The sequence below is a fragment of the Alligator sinensis genome, unplaced genomic scaffold, assembly GCF_000455745.1.
Source record: "Alligator sinensis unplaced genomic scaffold, ASM45574v1 scaffold203_1, whole genome shotgun sequence".
NCBI classification, from domain to species: domain Eukaryota; kingdom Metazoa; phylum Chordata; order Crocodylia; family Alligatoridae; genus Alligator; species Alligator sinensis.
The window spans coordinates 1,693,770-1,707,791 of record NW_005841949.1 but is presented as its reverse complement, the minus strand read 5'-3'; the positions used below and the strand labels follow the sequence as shown (position 1 = coordinate 1,707,791).

The following is a 14,022-nucleotide window of genomic DNA, read 5'->3' as shown; positions in this document are numbered from 1 at the left end:
CTCTCCTGGCCCGGCAGCGTGCAGTGGCGGGAGCCCCCCTCCTGAGTCCTGCACCTCTCCACCCTGGCTGGCCACTTGTCCCAGCCCTAATCCCTCCCTCGCTGTGGGGGCGTTGATCTGCGCCCCCCACACCCCTTCCCTCCCCCCTCCGCCCACTACAACGGGCTTACCAGCTGGAGGCAGCTGTGTCCAGCATCCTCAAGGACTGCTGCCTGTTTGGTCTGTGGCCAAATCTCCAAATCGGCGCCGAATCTTCGGATCTGAATCAGCCAAATCGAATTGGGACAGTGAACTGTCCCTCCGAATGGGCCAAATCTGAATCGGATACTTGCCACTTTGCACAGGCCTAATACGGATATTTTTCTGGGATTAAGGAGAAGTGGTATTCAGTATGCCAACCCTTATCAGTTCCTGCTTGGGCAAATCATCTACAGACTCCATTCAGACTCTGTGGGGAATAGTGATGTCCAGAGGATAGAGCCCTGAGCTGAAACGCAGAAGATCTGGGTTCTACTTACGGTTTTGCCACTGGTCTGCTGGACAAGTTACTTCACTTCCCTAAGCCTCAGTTTTTTCTCTGTATAAAATGAATGAGGTCAAAGATGCTGACCCATGTTTCAAAGCGCTTTGAGTTCCAATGAAAAGAACTAGAGACAATGGAGGCATTGTCACAATGGCTTATAACATATATGAAATTACTGATAAATATTAGTAAAGTCTTCAGGACTTGGCTACAGTATGTATGTAGGCTTTTTAAAAATGGTTGGCAAAAGAATAAACCTTGGGTTTTAAGTGGTGGGAGAGGGGTGGGGGCAGCTAGGGAGAGGTTCTGTTACTTTTTGATAGCTGAAAAAGGCCTAAAAGCTGTCTGTTCATTGCTGCTGCTGCAACATTTTTGGTTTTTAAAATATTAGAAATGAAGTTATTTTCCTTTTGGAATTCTATGGATGATTGGAGAACTGTGGTATTTTAACATCATGAAACAATGGAATCTGAGTAGGAAAGAGGGTTTTTTTTAGCCAAACTGTATAACACTTTGTTTTTTCATTTGTTCCTTTAACCTTTTAAATGCAAAGTCTGTTTTTCATTTTGGAGAAAGTCTGTCTTAGTCAAAGATTCAGACTCCCCTCAACCATTTTAGTTTCCATGTGAAACTACACCTGAGATGTCCAGCAAAGACAGAGAACACAAGAGAATTTCTTGATGCTTCAAAGATGAAAACCAGACACAGAAAAAACCTCTTGGAAAAGCCCATCAGGCTGTGTTTCTCATAAAGAAAAAAAAAGGAAGAGAGTCCAAGCCCAACTTATTTTTTTTTCATTTCAGGTCATCTTTAAAATGACACATCCTTTTCTTCTTTGAGGGGCTTCTACATATTCCCACTTCTGGGATCCAGTGTCTTCTCAGTGGCCCAGACATCTTAATCCAAGAAGTGGGAATATGCAGAGGATACTCAGTCACATGTAAGAAACTGTCATTGTTATAATGCTTCTTATATTGATGGTGATCATGATGGGGCTGTTTAAGGCTGTCCTGCTGTTCACAAGCTTGAGAGAATGTAAGGTGAAGCATTTTCTTTGATTCCTTTACAGTCTGTTCCCCATTCTGTTTGCAGGTACAAGGCTGTCCGATATCCCAGTAACTTTGAGAAAATAACCATCCTCAACATATCCCCTTTGGAAGCAGAGGTTCACTTCTGCTTCCAGCATGATTTCAAGGCAAACACGTACCTCTTGGACCCACCCACCATGACACTGAAACCCAATGAAAAGCAGGTAGGTAACAAGCAGGTACCACCCTCAGATTGATCCCTATTCAGGAGTCATTTTTCTCTCCAAATAAATGCTCTGCTTTGTGCTTCTCTTTGTGGTGCTGTGCCAGGAGCTGAGCATATGGGCATACCCTACTTCTGCTGGCATATTTGAAGACAGCGTTGTCTGCTGCATTAAAGAGAATCCAGAGCCAGTGGTTTTCAGTATCTGCTGCCAAGGAGTGCGTCCAGAATTGGAGCTTGACCGCAAGCAGCTGCATTTTGAAAAGCTACTCCTGCACAGGTTGGGATCCCCAAGGGCTGGTCTAGCCTCCAGCTAAACCAGACCTTGCCAGCTGGGCCAGTTCTTACTTCGCTGTTTCTCATTTGACTCAAGGGCTTGCAGTTTGTCTCCACTTTCTCTGGTCCTCTCTGGGGCTGCTCAGGATGACGGCTGAGGTGATCACTCCAGTAGCTCTTCATAACACCCCAACATCCATTACTCACTGCCCAGCAATGAGAGCCTAGGCATGAGCAATGTGAACCTCCAGCTTCACTGTCTTCTTTGAGCTGGATGCAGAGCAGCTGGTGTTATTGCAACTTCCAGCCAGTCTGTGCTCCAGCTGCTCCAGTATGCTCTATGAAGAAGCTCCCAAGGCTTTGCTAATGGGTGCTGTTTGTTCCAGTGGTCAGTGTGCTCTAGCATTTTGCTTTCCAGTGAGATTTCAGATCTCCTGCCAAAATGTCATCCTTTAACATCCTCCCTCCCACAAGGCCCACATCCTAGGAGCAGTCTCTCTCCAGCGAAGGGCTCCATCTATGCTTGTCCAGATTGCCATAGAACAGTAGTCAGTCACCCCCCATTGGAGCTTGACCGCAAGCAGCTGCATTTTGAAAAGCTACTCCTGCACAGGTTGGGATCCCCAAGGGCTGGTCTAGCCTCCAGCTAAACCAGACCTTGCCAGCTGGGCCAGTTCTTACTTCGCTGTTTCTCATTTGACTCAAGGGCTTGCAGTTTGTCTCCACTTTCTCTGGTCCTCTCTGGGGCTGCTCAGGATGACGGCTGAGGTGATCACTCCAGTAGCTCTTCATAACACCCCAACATCCATTACTCACTGCCCAGCAATGAGAGCCTAGGCATGAGCAATGTGAACCTCCAGCTTCACTGTCTTCTTTGAGCTGGATGCAGAGCAGCTGGTGTTATTGCAACTTCCAGCCAGTCTGTGCTCCAGCTGCTCCAGTATGCTCTATGAAGAAGCTCCCAAGGCTTTGCTAATGGGTGCTGTTTGTTCCAGTGGTCAGTGTGCTCTAGCATTTTGCTTTCCAGTGAGATTTCAGATCTCCTGCCAAAATGTCATCCTTTACCATCCTCCCTCCCACAAGGCCCACATCCTAGGAGCAGTCTCTCTCCAGCGAAGGGCTCCATCTATGCTTGTCCAGATTGCCATAGAACAGTAGTCAGTCACCCCCCTCCCGACAGGCCACTCTGAGGTTGCCTCTAAGTTCACAGCATGTAAAAGAGAAGAGGGTGAGAATCTGGGCCTACTTTCCTTTCTCCTTTGCACCTATTTTGGGTGCCCACCAGGGGCAGCACTGCCTTCATGCTCACAAGTCACTATTGGAGCATCTAGCCTTATTGCACGCAGCTTTGCATGCAACGTCTCCTCAGGCCATTTGTGTTATTATATTTAAACAAGTCCTTTTAAGCATCAAACTCCAAATTGCACTTGCAAAGGTGATTCAAAGTCACAGTGACATGATGTAGAATAACAGTAACACATAGAAAAGGAACCACTCACTCACACCTCATGTCCACATGCTCACACCAATCCACATCTCCCTAGTCAAACCTGGTCCTCTCCTACACTGATAACTGAAATCCTGAAGGAAACCTTTGATACACATGCTCTTAACCAGTGGTCTAAATCAGAAACCCCAAGCCCTGCTGCTTTTTAGAATATCTCTATACCTCCTTTCCTATATAGGACTGGAGAAATGTCATGGAGCAGGGAAAGGTGATGGAACTAGAAATAACTTTAAACGATTTCTTCGGCCAGTTCTGAGCATCCTTCTGTCTCCACAGGAAAGACAGCAAGGCACTTTTTCTGAAGAACAGCACCCCTCTACCTGTAGCCTGGCGAATCAGTGGCCTGGAGAACCTAGGGGATGATTTCTCTGTGCCGCAAGATCAGGGCATTATTGATCCCCACTTGGAGTTTGCCCTGCAGCTGAATTTTAGGGCCACAAAAGCTCTTAACATTAAGAAGACCATCCGACTAGAGGTGAGGCAAACCCATCCCCTCTCAGTAACATCAAAACTGCCTTTCAACTCTTGATGGACATCAATATATTGGTGCTGAGCTTGGTACTTGAGGGTTACTACACGTGGCAAATGGAATGGGTGGGTAACATAGTAACAAAATATTTTGAATGACACAGCTTGCTGCCTACAGCATCACTATGGAATCACACTACTCCATCACTGGCTTGGGGTGTTGCCTTTCACGTAAGGCCACATTTTATTAATATTCTGGCAACCAGTAAGGCATTCTTATTGTATCTGAGACACTTGTGGATTAGATAGAGAAGGGAAGCTGGACACAGCAGCAACTGGACATGTGGACTTTTTTACCACTCCATCCAATGCATCTGTCTGAATAAAAAATAATCCAGCATACCTCTCAGCATCTGAGTCTCACAAAAACACTACATGTCAGCCCTGCCAACCCAGAACCTAGACTCAGAGTTAATCTTGGTCCCTAGGACACCCAAGATCAAGATATCCCTGTCTCGACCAGTTGGCTAGGGCTATTGTCCAGGTCATGGAGGGCACGTCTACACAAGACACAACATAGCTTGTCACTACAGTGACACAGCATCAGTGGGCATGAACTGTGATGCCAAAGGCGCTACTGTGCAATACCAACAAGCTGCACAGTAGGATTGGAAGCTACCTGTGCGCTGCTGGGACTGCTCAGTAATGGTGGTTACTGCACAGTCATTTAGTACTTGCTAGAGCAAGTACTAAATGAGTGCACAGTAACAACTGCACGGTGGAAGGCACATGTAGACGCACCCAGAGTCATGTAAGAACAGACACAAATCTTCAAGGCAGGTTGGCCTGTTCATAGGGCTTATTTAGGTGCTGCCATCTCTGACAAGACATGCCCCATCTGGTTCCAGTCAATCCCACCTGAGATAACATGACATATATTAGAATTCCCCAGTGGCCCCTGGCCCATCCCAAGCTAAGACCGGCAACATAGCACTTAAACAGCAGCAAATTGCTGAAAAACTGACATTCCAGGAGTTCCTTCCCAATCACCACATGCTGCAAGGCTACATTTCAGAAATGCTATTTGGCAAACTAGGCTGAGGTTTATTAGTGCCATTCACCACTCAACAGCTCTTTACAATACTGGTGATATTGTTCTTACTTCAGTCAGCATAACTGACAATGAGTTTTTCCATGCAAGAAGGATGGAGAATTACCTAATAGCACTGCACATGTAGACACAAGACATTTACTGCAGAGCTAATTAGTCGACTCCACAGTAAACGTCCCATCTAGACGCACCCATAGAGAAGTAAAATCCTATTGTATCATCCCATGAGATGATACCCATGAGCTGGATAGAGAAATCCATGAAGCTGAATGGCTGAAGGCACTAGGGATGGAGTCAGGGAAGTATGGCTGGCAGGCAAAACCTTGTGTGATGTCAGAAGGGCGCTCTAAGTGCTGGCTGGTTTTCAGGTTTCAGACGCGGAAAACATCCTAGGAATTGTTCAGATTGAAAACATCCAAGTCCATGCTGAAGCCTATGATGTTGCCCTGGACATCAGTTTCCCCAAAGGTCAGTCTTTCCCCCACAAGCTGAGTCTGGTCTGGGGCGTGTTGTTAAGAATAACTGAAGTTTTCATCAATAAGTAGGTAGGCCAGGTGGGTGAGTGGTTGAGACAGAAATCAGTAGGAAAGTAGTATGCAATTACAGACCATTATAATGCATACTCAGGGCATGACCAGGGTTTCACAGGCAGCCTTCATTCTGGCATCTCCTAACTTCTAAGTGCTTGACTTCACTGAGTGCTTTGATTTGCAATCTAGCTTTAGGTAACTTAGTTTATTTACCTACATATGGTGCCTAAAAAAATGAGAGCATGCAAATAGTATTAAGCACCCTAACTTGCTAATGATCTAACAAGGTGACTAGAAAATTTTGAGAGATCAGCACTGTGCAGATAATGGAGAGAGAGAGAGACTTTTAAACAAGGAAGTAAAAACTGAACTCCCTAGGAAGCAGCAAGGACATAAAGCCTCCAGAACAACTCTTGAGAATGGAGACTGTCTATGAAGGACCATTCTGGAGCTTCAGTTGCAGATCTTGTAGTTAGGATATGTTTGGTTTTAATTCAGACTCTGAATCTCCACTCCCTCTCTCCTGCCGCTTGTGGTTATTTCTATAGGGACAGATGGTGGTTTGGATTTTGGGGTCATGAGAGTCCTCGATGAAGGTAGGCAACAGCTGTCCCTGAAGAACAAAGGAAAATATGAGATTGGGTACAGGTAAGCTACTGGTCATTTTGGTTGTGAGGGTGTAACTGTTTCCTGCCCCTCCTCTCAAGCCCTTGTTTCTATCTGTATTCTCATGGATATAATCTCTTCCTGGAATAGCTAGAGAACACACAAGGTAAACAACACAGATCAGAGATCTTCACTCAAATATTTGATGCAAAATCCTGCTATACACCAACAACTCTGCACTGTACAGCAGGATAATAGTAGTAGAGACACAACAACGCATAAACTAATCCCCTGTAACTATGGTTTATTTTTGGATTACACAGGTTGTTTGTTTTTTTTTTAAAGGACCTCCATTTTGCAAAACATTGTCAATTCCTGCTCCCAGCAACTCTGAAAATTTACAAATGTGGGTTAGGGTGTAGGTTGTAGCCGTGTTGGTCTAAGGATATAGGCAGACAAGGTTCCTTGGGTGAATCTGATATCTTTTATTAGACCAACCCAAATGGTTGGAGAATAGTTATTAAGCAAGCTTTTGGGTTCAAAAACCCTTCATCAGGCTAAGGAAGTTTCAGCAGTTGGTGTGGAATGAAAAGTAAAGAAGCCAGGGGCTGGGCTGGTATGCATACTTTTCATTCCATCCAGGAAGAGCTCACACCAACTGCTGAAACTTCCTTAGCCTGACGAAGGGTTGTTGAACCCGAAAGCTTGCTTAATAACTATTCTCCAACTATTTGGGTTGGTCTAATAAAAGATATCAGATTCACCCAAGGAACCTTGTCTGCCAAATGTGGGTTACACTTACAACCATCTGGCTAGAAAAAAATCAGGACCTGTTGAAAATTTGGCTCCAGAAACCAATCAACCTAATTGTTTTAAGTCTAGTCTAGAATCTCTTGAGCAAGGTTGAGTGGTACCTTAATGACCCCTTTCACAGTCCAAATGGGTCTGATGCTTAGATGTTAATTTTGGTTCCTGGCAACGTTGCTGCTTGTGGTTCTTTAACTGAACAGGTCAGCTCACAGCATCTTTGTTTTGACTCTACCTTTCAGTTTCATACTACAATCCAGTGAAGCCAACCTAACAAATTTGAAGTCTCTCTTCACTATCCAGCCCCAAAAAGGGACGCTTGCTGCTGTTGACCGTCCCACTCAGGTCCAGCTCACCTTTCACTCCAGGAAGGAAGTAAAGATTGAGGACAAGCCAATCTTGCACTGCCAGGTAAGAGATGTGAAGAGAACTGACATGAGCTGAGCCCTGGTGGCTAAAAGATTGTGCCTTATGCTTCTAGGATGATACCTGTGATCTGTACATTGCTAGTTACACAAAGGTGTAGGCACAGCTTAGCTCAGGGATTCAATGTTACCATCCATGTATTTTTCCAAGCCCCTCAGTTTTCCTGATGCTTCCTGAGTAGAGGCAAACAGACAGTTCTAGCTTTGGAGTAGATCAATTTAAAGAGCCAACACTACCTTCTCCTAAATTACATTGACTGGGTTGAGGAGCTTGACCTTGCAGTGGCTTAAAGCTGCTCCAGTTTTAGTCCTTCCTAGCCAAGTATTCTCTATAGTAAGAAAAATATAGGAGTGGACTGGCTGTAGAACAATAGTGTAAGTAGGGTGGGGTGAGACATGCACCTGCCCTGTGCGTTGTCTTAGAGAGGACACCAAAATCCCCCCCTCCCTCCCCAGAAACCTTCGCTATGGCAGGCACAGCCCCATGCTGCCCAGCCATAGAAGCCAGGCAGCCCAGCATTCTATAATGTATGGACCTTCAGGAAGGCTGCTGCAGCTGAGAAGTACCCTGTGGCCTGGACTCCCTGGGGACTGTCCCTGGTGCCCTGTTCACCCTCCCTTCCTCAGATACCCTACCGGCCACAGAGCTGTGCCTCCCATGGCAAAAATCTGGGGGAGGGGCACCATTCAGCTCAACCCCTCCCCCCATACACTACAGAGCACAGGGCTATCCAGCTTCTATGGCAGGGCAGGGCCTGCTGTAGCAAAGATTTCTGGGGCTGTGGTCATTCTGGTGTCGCCTGCTGAGCCTGTTTCTAAGCTGCAGCAGTATAAGTACATGCTGCAGCCACAGAAGCTCCTACCAGAGTGCAGAGAGAGGCAGGGAAGGAAAGACTCTTTGTCTCTTTGCAGTGGTTAGTACTGTGCCCATGGTGCTGCAGGAGCTTGCGCCATCTCTGCTGTAGAAGATTTCATTTTAAGTAGTTTCCAGCAGGGACACGAAGGAATAGCACTGGCCCAGTGAAATTCACAGAGATGTCTGGGTAGGAGAATGGCTTGGAACTGCTGGCTGTAAAAGTGTTCATTTAGTCACTCCACTACAGGAAATGATGTAGAGTAGGAGGAAGTTCCCCAAACACTCCTACTGGGTCAGTCTAACCAATAAATTGTAAGGATGATGAGGTTCTCAAGTCAGTATGGAATTTATGGTGAATGCTTAGCAAAGCATTTCATGGCTGCAGCAAGTGTGTGGACTTACAGGACTGAGACAAGGAAGTTTCCTTCAGTCCACTTGCCAACTGTCCTCCTCTACCTAGGTTATTGAGCCCAATGTCTGTGAAGGGGGAGAGACCATCGCCAGCATTCCCATCCGCGTGTCAGTCAGTTCTTTGTTCAGCAAGTACAGCATCTCCCCTGCCTCATTCATCAATTTTGGCTCCATGATGAATGGCACACGAAAGACCTGCACCTTCACGCTGGAGAACAAGGGCGCCCTTGACTTTAAATTTGTCATCTTAAAACTAATGAGAGATGTGCCCATCCTGCCAAGAAAAGGGTAAGGGTAAGCACTCTGAATTGGTGGGAGGTAGCATAATCCAGTGTGCTGGCTCTGGATTTAGGACCCAGATGCCTTGTTCGGGGAGGGGGCGGGACCCACCCTTGTTCCTGGTGGGAATGGACTGACCCACCTTCAGTCTGACTATGACCTTTCTATTCAATAATAGGCAAATTTATTGAGACAGTGAAAGCAGAAAAGAAACAATACAAACAATCAAGCAATTCTATAGCTACCAATCCTAGGGCTGTCATCAGAGTCAAGAAACGTCAGGCCATGACGCAGGCTTCACTCTGAAGGCACTCTCTTAGGTGTCTGATGTCAGCAGCTTGAAGGTGGGATGCTGAAACTACCCCCCTCCCCCCACTGGGGTGGATGAGATGGGCTCGTGGTGTGTCCTCTGTCCATGGGGGTCTCAGGGACCCCTCGTGGGGTACTGGGATAGGGACCCCTCTCGGGGAGGAGAAGGAGGACCCAGGGCCTTTGTTACTCTCAAGGCTCTGCTTTTAAATTCTCCTTCTCTCCTGATGACTCTTCATCCATGGCTATGGTTGATTGGTCTCTCTGTGCAGCATATTCCAAGCCCATCACATGCACACCCTTCCCAAAACAGGAATTTCAGGCCCCACTCTTTGGCCTTGTGGGCTGGTGCCACCTTATTGCCACAGAGCCTGCAGCACAATGTATTTCTGCTTCCTCTTACAGAACATCTCATCTCAAGCACTCCCGTTCCCGTGAGAGTGACACAGCAGGCAAAATCTTTCTTGCTGGTAAACAGAGCAAGCGCACTGACTCTCTGCAGAAGGACATCAACCTTCTTGTGCAGGTTGGTACATGCAGCCCCTTGTCACAATCACTCTGCTGAGGCCTTGGTTCATTATGAGTCCTTTTACTCCTTTGCAAATGACCCTGGTCTGGTGGCTGGACTGGGGAAGCCACTGTTACCTGACTCTGCTGTGAGCACTGTCTGTCTGTCACCCCAAGCATTCTCTTTGGGTAATTTCTCTCACACTCTCTCAAACTTTTCCTTATCCTGCATTTTCCTTTTCCATTGTCTTCACTTTCTCCTTTCCACCAAGTTTTTTTTTCTTTTTCTAGTCTGCCCTCCAGCTCCACATTGAAAGACAAAGGATCCCTTCTGTTTTCTTTTCCTTCTGTGCTCAAATCTCCCTTCCTCTGGCTGACAGAATTTAGTTACAGCTTTCTCTACAGCTCTTCTTGATTTACCAGCAGTCATGCTTCCAGCACCACCTCTGGTACAAGGGATCTTGAACCCAGTTCTTTACACAGCCATTAGGCAGACAGGCCAGCTCTTCATGCTTCCTCCTCAGAAAGCTGTTAAAGCTGCTGAGAGGTCATTCTGTGGCCAGAAGCTCCAGGGAATGTGGTTAGGTAAACTTTTATGGATCAAGGAAGTGAACTTATCTCCTGGGACTGTTGAAAGACAGGCAATCTGAGGGTTACATTTCCCTGGACTCTCTTCACAGGCTCGTTTGACCTTAGGTATGTTCACAGTATACCCTGGATTTGGATCTATTGCTTCAGGAGGCCAGCAGGTCATCACAGTGGATTGCTTAGCAGAGCCAGTGGGAAAGTGTGAGGAATTCCTGGCCATTGACATCACTGACAGAGACCCTGAAGACAACCTCGGTGGTGTCCCTTACACCCTGATGGCTGAGTCATGCCTGCCAGGTAGGCACGTTCCATACTGCCCCTTGTGAGTCACAGTGCCCATACCCTCCTCCCCATGCAGTACAGGGGGAGCAGCAATTCCTCATCCCTATAGAAAGCCTGATTAAGAGGATTCCTTAGAGACTTTAGCCACACATTACTATACTTCAGCTAACTGACTCTTCAGAACAGTGGTACTCAACATTTTGGCTGCATGGGCTGGATAAGTGATGAGGGGCTTGTCCACCAATTGAATCAGCCCCTATGCCCCAGGTTCAGGCCCACTGCCTCCCCACTTGGTTCCCTGCCATCCTGCACTATCCTACTTGGGTCCCTGCTGGCCCTTGCCTCTCCACTCAATCTCACACCAATCCAGTCTGCCCTACACACAATCTAGAGCACAGGCCCATGCTGTCTAGGCCATGAGGCTCCTCACATCTGGAAATTTGCCAGCAGGGGAGTGACAGTTAGCTGCCACCACATCCCTGCCACCAAATTCTCTGGCCTGTGGGGAGCCCCACAGGCCAGATAACATCCTCCCACAGGCCAGATCTGGCAGCCATCCCTGCTCACTTTGTGCAGGTACCCAAGCTCCAGCCCTCACCCCCTTCCCCAGCCAGCCGTGCCCTGGCTGAGCCCTGCCCCAGGCAGGAGCAGAAGTTCTCAGCCCAGCCCCCTCCACCCAGCCTCTAGCTGATGCTCAGGAGGAGCCAGGCTGGGCACATACAGGTGGGATGGCTCCACCAATCCAGGACTTTTGCTTCAATTTTCACCATGGGCCAGGACATCAGGATGGCCTATGAAATCTGGGACTGCCCTAGCCAACCTAGGATGTATGGTCACCTTAGTTATATGGGTCTGGAAGGACACTTTCCATGCTTTCCAGAGCATTGGCTACTAGCAGCTGCTGGAGCCAAGATGTAGGCACTGGAGATATGACAACAACCCCTGGCAGTGTGTATCACTGTGTAATTGTTCTGATAGGTACCAAGGGTTCCCTTGTGTGTAACCATATTTTATCATGCTTAACTCTAGTCCTGACTGAGTAGGTCAATTGTTTCCCATTGTCTTTTGTATCAATACACAGCTGTCTTGGTACCTTACATATTCCTTACTACCTTGTATATTCCACACTAAATGTACTTAGTTTTCCAACTACATAGGTCTCGCTATGCAAGCATCTCCTCTGAACTACTTCCAGGTTGGCTCACTTCTTTAAAGCCAGAGCTGGTGCAAAGTCTTGAAGCCCTAAGCAGTTCTGGAGTGCCATGGTGCTGTGCCTCTAGTGCCATGGTACTGTGCCTCTAGCAAATTTTGTCTGGTTGGTATAGTGCCCAGCTGTCCTGAGCAGACCAAGGTGGTGCAGTGCCTGATGCCCTGGGGATCTCTAGGGTGAGTCAGTACCATATTCCCCAAGGGAGTTCTGGGTATGCTCAGCACTATGCTGTCTGAAGGAGCTTTGGGAAGCTCTCTGCATCTTAAGGTCCACTCCTTCCCAGAGCTCCCTGGCACACAATAGGGATGTGCATCTTGCACTCTCCCTTGAGATGCTGCACCCAACCCCCTTTACCACCTCTGCCTTCAGTTTTCTTGTGTTGGAAAGGGTTGGGACCACGTTTTTTCTCCTATGGGGAAGTTTTGGTCCATGGAGATGCCTAGAGATGGCAGTCTCTGCACTCCCCCAAACACAGGGGTTGTGCTGGTGTTCACCCTCTATCCCACCCATACCTATAAGAGAACACAGCACCCCATGCCCCATGTAATTTGTTGTGTATAGTGTGGTGGGTCAGTAAGGGGTGCTCCTGCAGTAAGCCACCCACCTCACTGCGCCTGACCATCTTCCAGGCTCCAAGTGCCTCCCTGGAGGTACCTCACGTTCAGCCAACCCCCTTCCTGGAGAACACGCACAAGCCTGGGGATAATGCTGCCACCACCCAGAGTCTGGACTGATCTGGGACCTGTGCCCTCTGGGAAACAGTCCTAGTAGTCCTTGAGGGTACTTGACCCACTGCAAGAACTTGGGTTGCTTCCCTCAGTCTGAAGCACAAATAGTGGTCTCCCTTAGTTAGCCAAACCAAGGGGACCCCAAGGCATAATCTAGACCCTCTCCCAATAAGTCTCCCATGCCAGGTACAAAGGAGAACTTTATTGGTTACAAGGAGTAGGTTTGAAATAGGGTACAGGGTAGAGCAATATCAGAAAAATACCTTTAGAGCAACCAGTAGCATGGTAGCCTTTGATCATGAATCTGAGTTACTTCAAGCTATATATCTAGTTAGATCTCCAGTAGCTTACTCACAAGTATCATCCAGAGGCAGGTGGAGATTCCGTCTGGAGGCAAGCAATTCATTGATCATGAGTTTCAAGAGAGTTTCAGATGGTCCATCTTCTCTGAGAGTTCTCTTCATGGCTGCTGCCCTGCTTCCTGGGCAGTCCTTCACTTATATAGATAGCCCTTATGACCTCATTTACCTGATCCAATGAAGGCCAGCAACTGTTGGCTGCCAGCCAACCAATTTGAAATGCATCACTGGTTGCTGGGTAGACTGGCAGGGTCTTTAGCTCCCTCCCTCCCAGTCATGTTGGCATTGCTTAGAACAATAGGGAGCTTAAGCCCCCCCACCCAGGTATGTGATGCCAGTCATGTAGGCAGAGGGAGCAGGTGTCCCCACTCCCTCAGGAATATATCCAGCTCAGGTTACAACTCAGGGTTACCTGAAGCAGATGGGACCAGAGGAGTCTGCCCTCTGCAGTGACAATGGTAACCAAATTGTCAGATAAGCAGAGTTTAGGGAGAGACAGAGATGGTATTCTCCATTCTCATTATGTTGTTTGTGACAAATAGAAAGTCCTTGAGGTCAAGACAGTCTTTACTATGTTCTGTACAGTGCATAGTGTAGTGCAGCCCCAGGCCTTGGCTCACACTGCCATAATCCAAACAAAGCTAATAATCATGACTCTTGTCGTCTAATAAAAATCACGAGCCTAATTTGCCAATTTTGAGGTGATGTAACAGCACTGAAACCAGTGGAGTTACACTGATGTAGCAGCACAGTGAATCAAGGCCCATGTGTCTAGAAAAATCCATCAAATGAATTTTCTTTTTCAAAGACTTCATATCCTGGCTGGAGTTTAATAGTTACTATGGAGACAGACTGTGTCATCATAAATGTGGTGTTTTAACTTCCCAATCAAATCAAGCACCAAAAGAAGATGAATCTGAACAGAGGATAGTTCTTTATTGAACAACACTGAATTGTGGAGTCTTGATCAAATATCTTAAACATTAGCA

At 47.2% G+C, this 14,022-nt stretch overlaps 1 protein-coding gene across 1 annotated transcript in view; it reads left to right on the top strand.

The window, feature by feature from the left end:
* HYDIN (HYDIN, axonemal central pair apparatus protein) overlaps nt 1-14,022 on the top strand; it is a 438,260-nt gene that overhangs the window by 378,188 nt on the left and 46,050 nt on the right. The window contains 9 exon segments of the mRNA XM_025199799.1: nt 1,616-1,775; nt 1,882-2,054; nt 3,834-4,032; nt 5,505-5,604; nt 6,215-6,314; nt 7,322-7,490; nt 8,821-9,059; nt 9,765-9,885; nt 10,547-10,751. Coding sequence (XP_025055584.1) covers nt 1,616-1,775; nt 1,882-2,054; nt 3,834-4,032; nt 5,505-5,604; nt 6,215-6,314; nt 7,322-7,490; nt 8,821-9,059; nt 9,765-9,885; nt 10,547-10,751 — 1,466 coding nt within the window.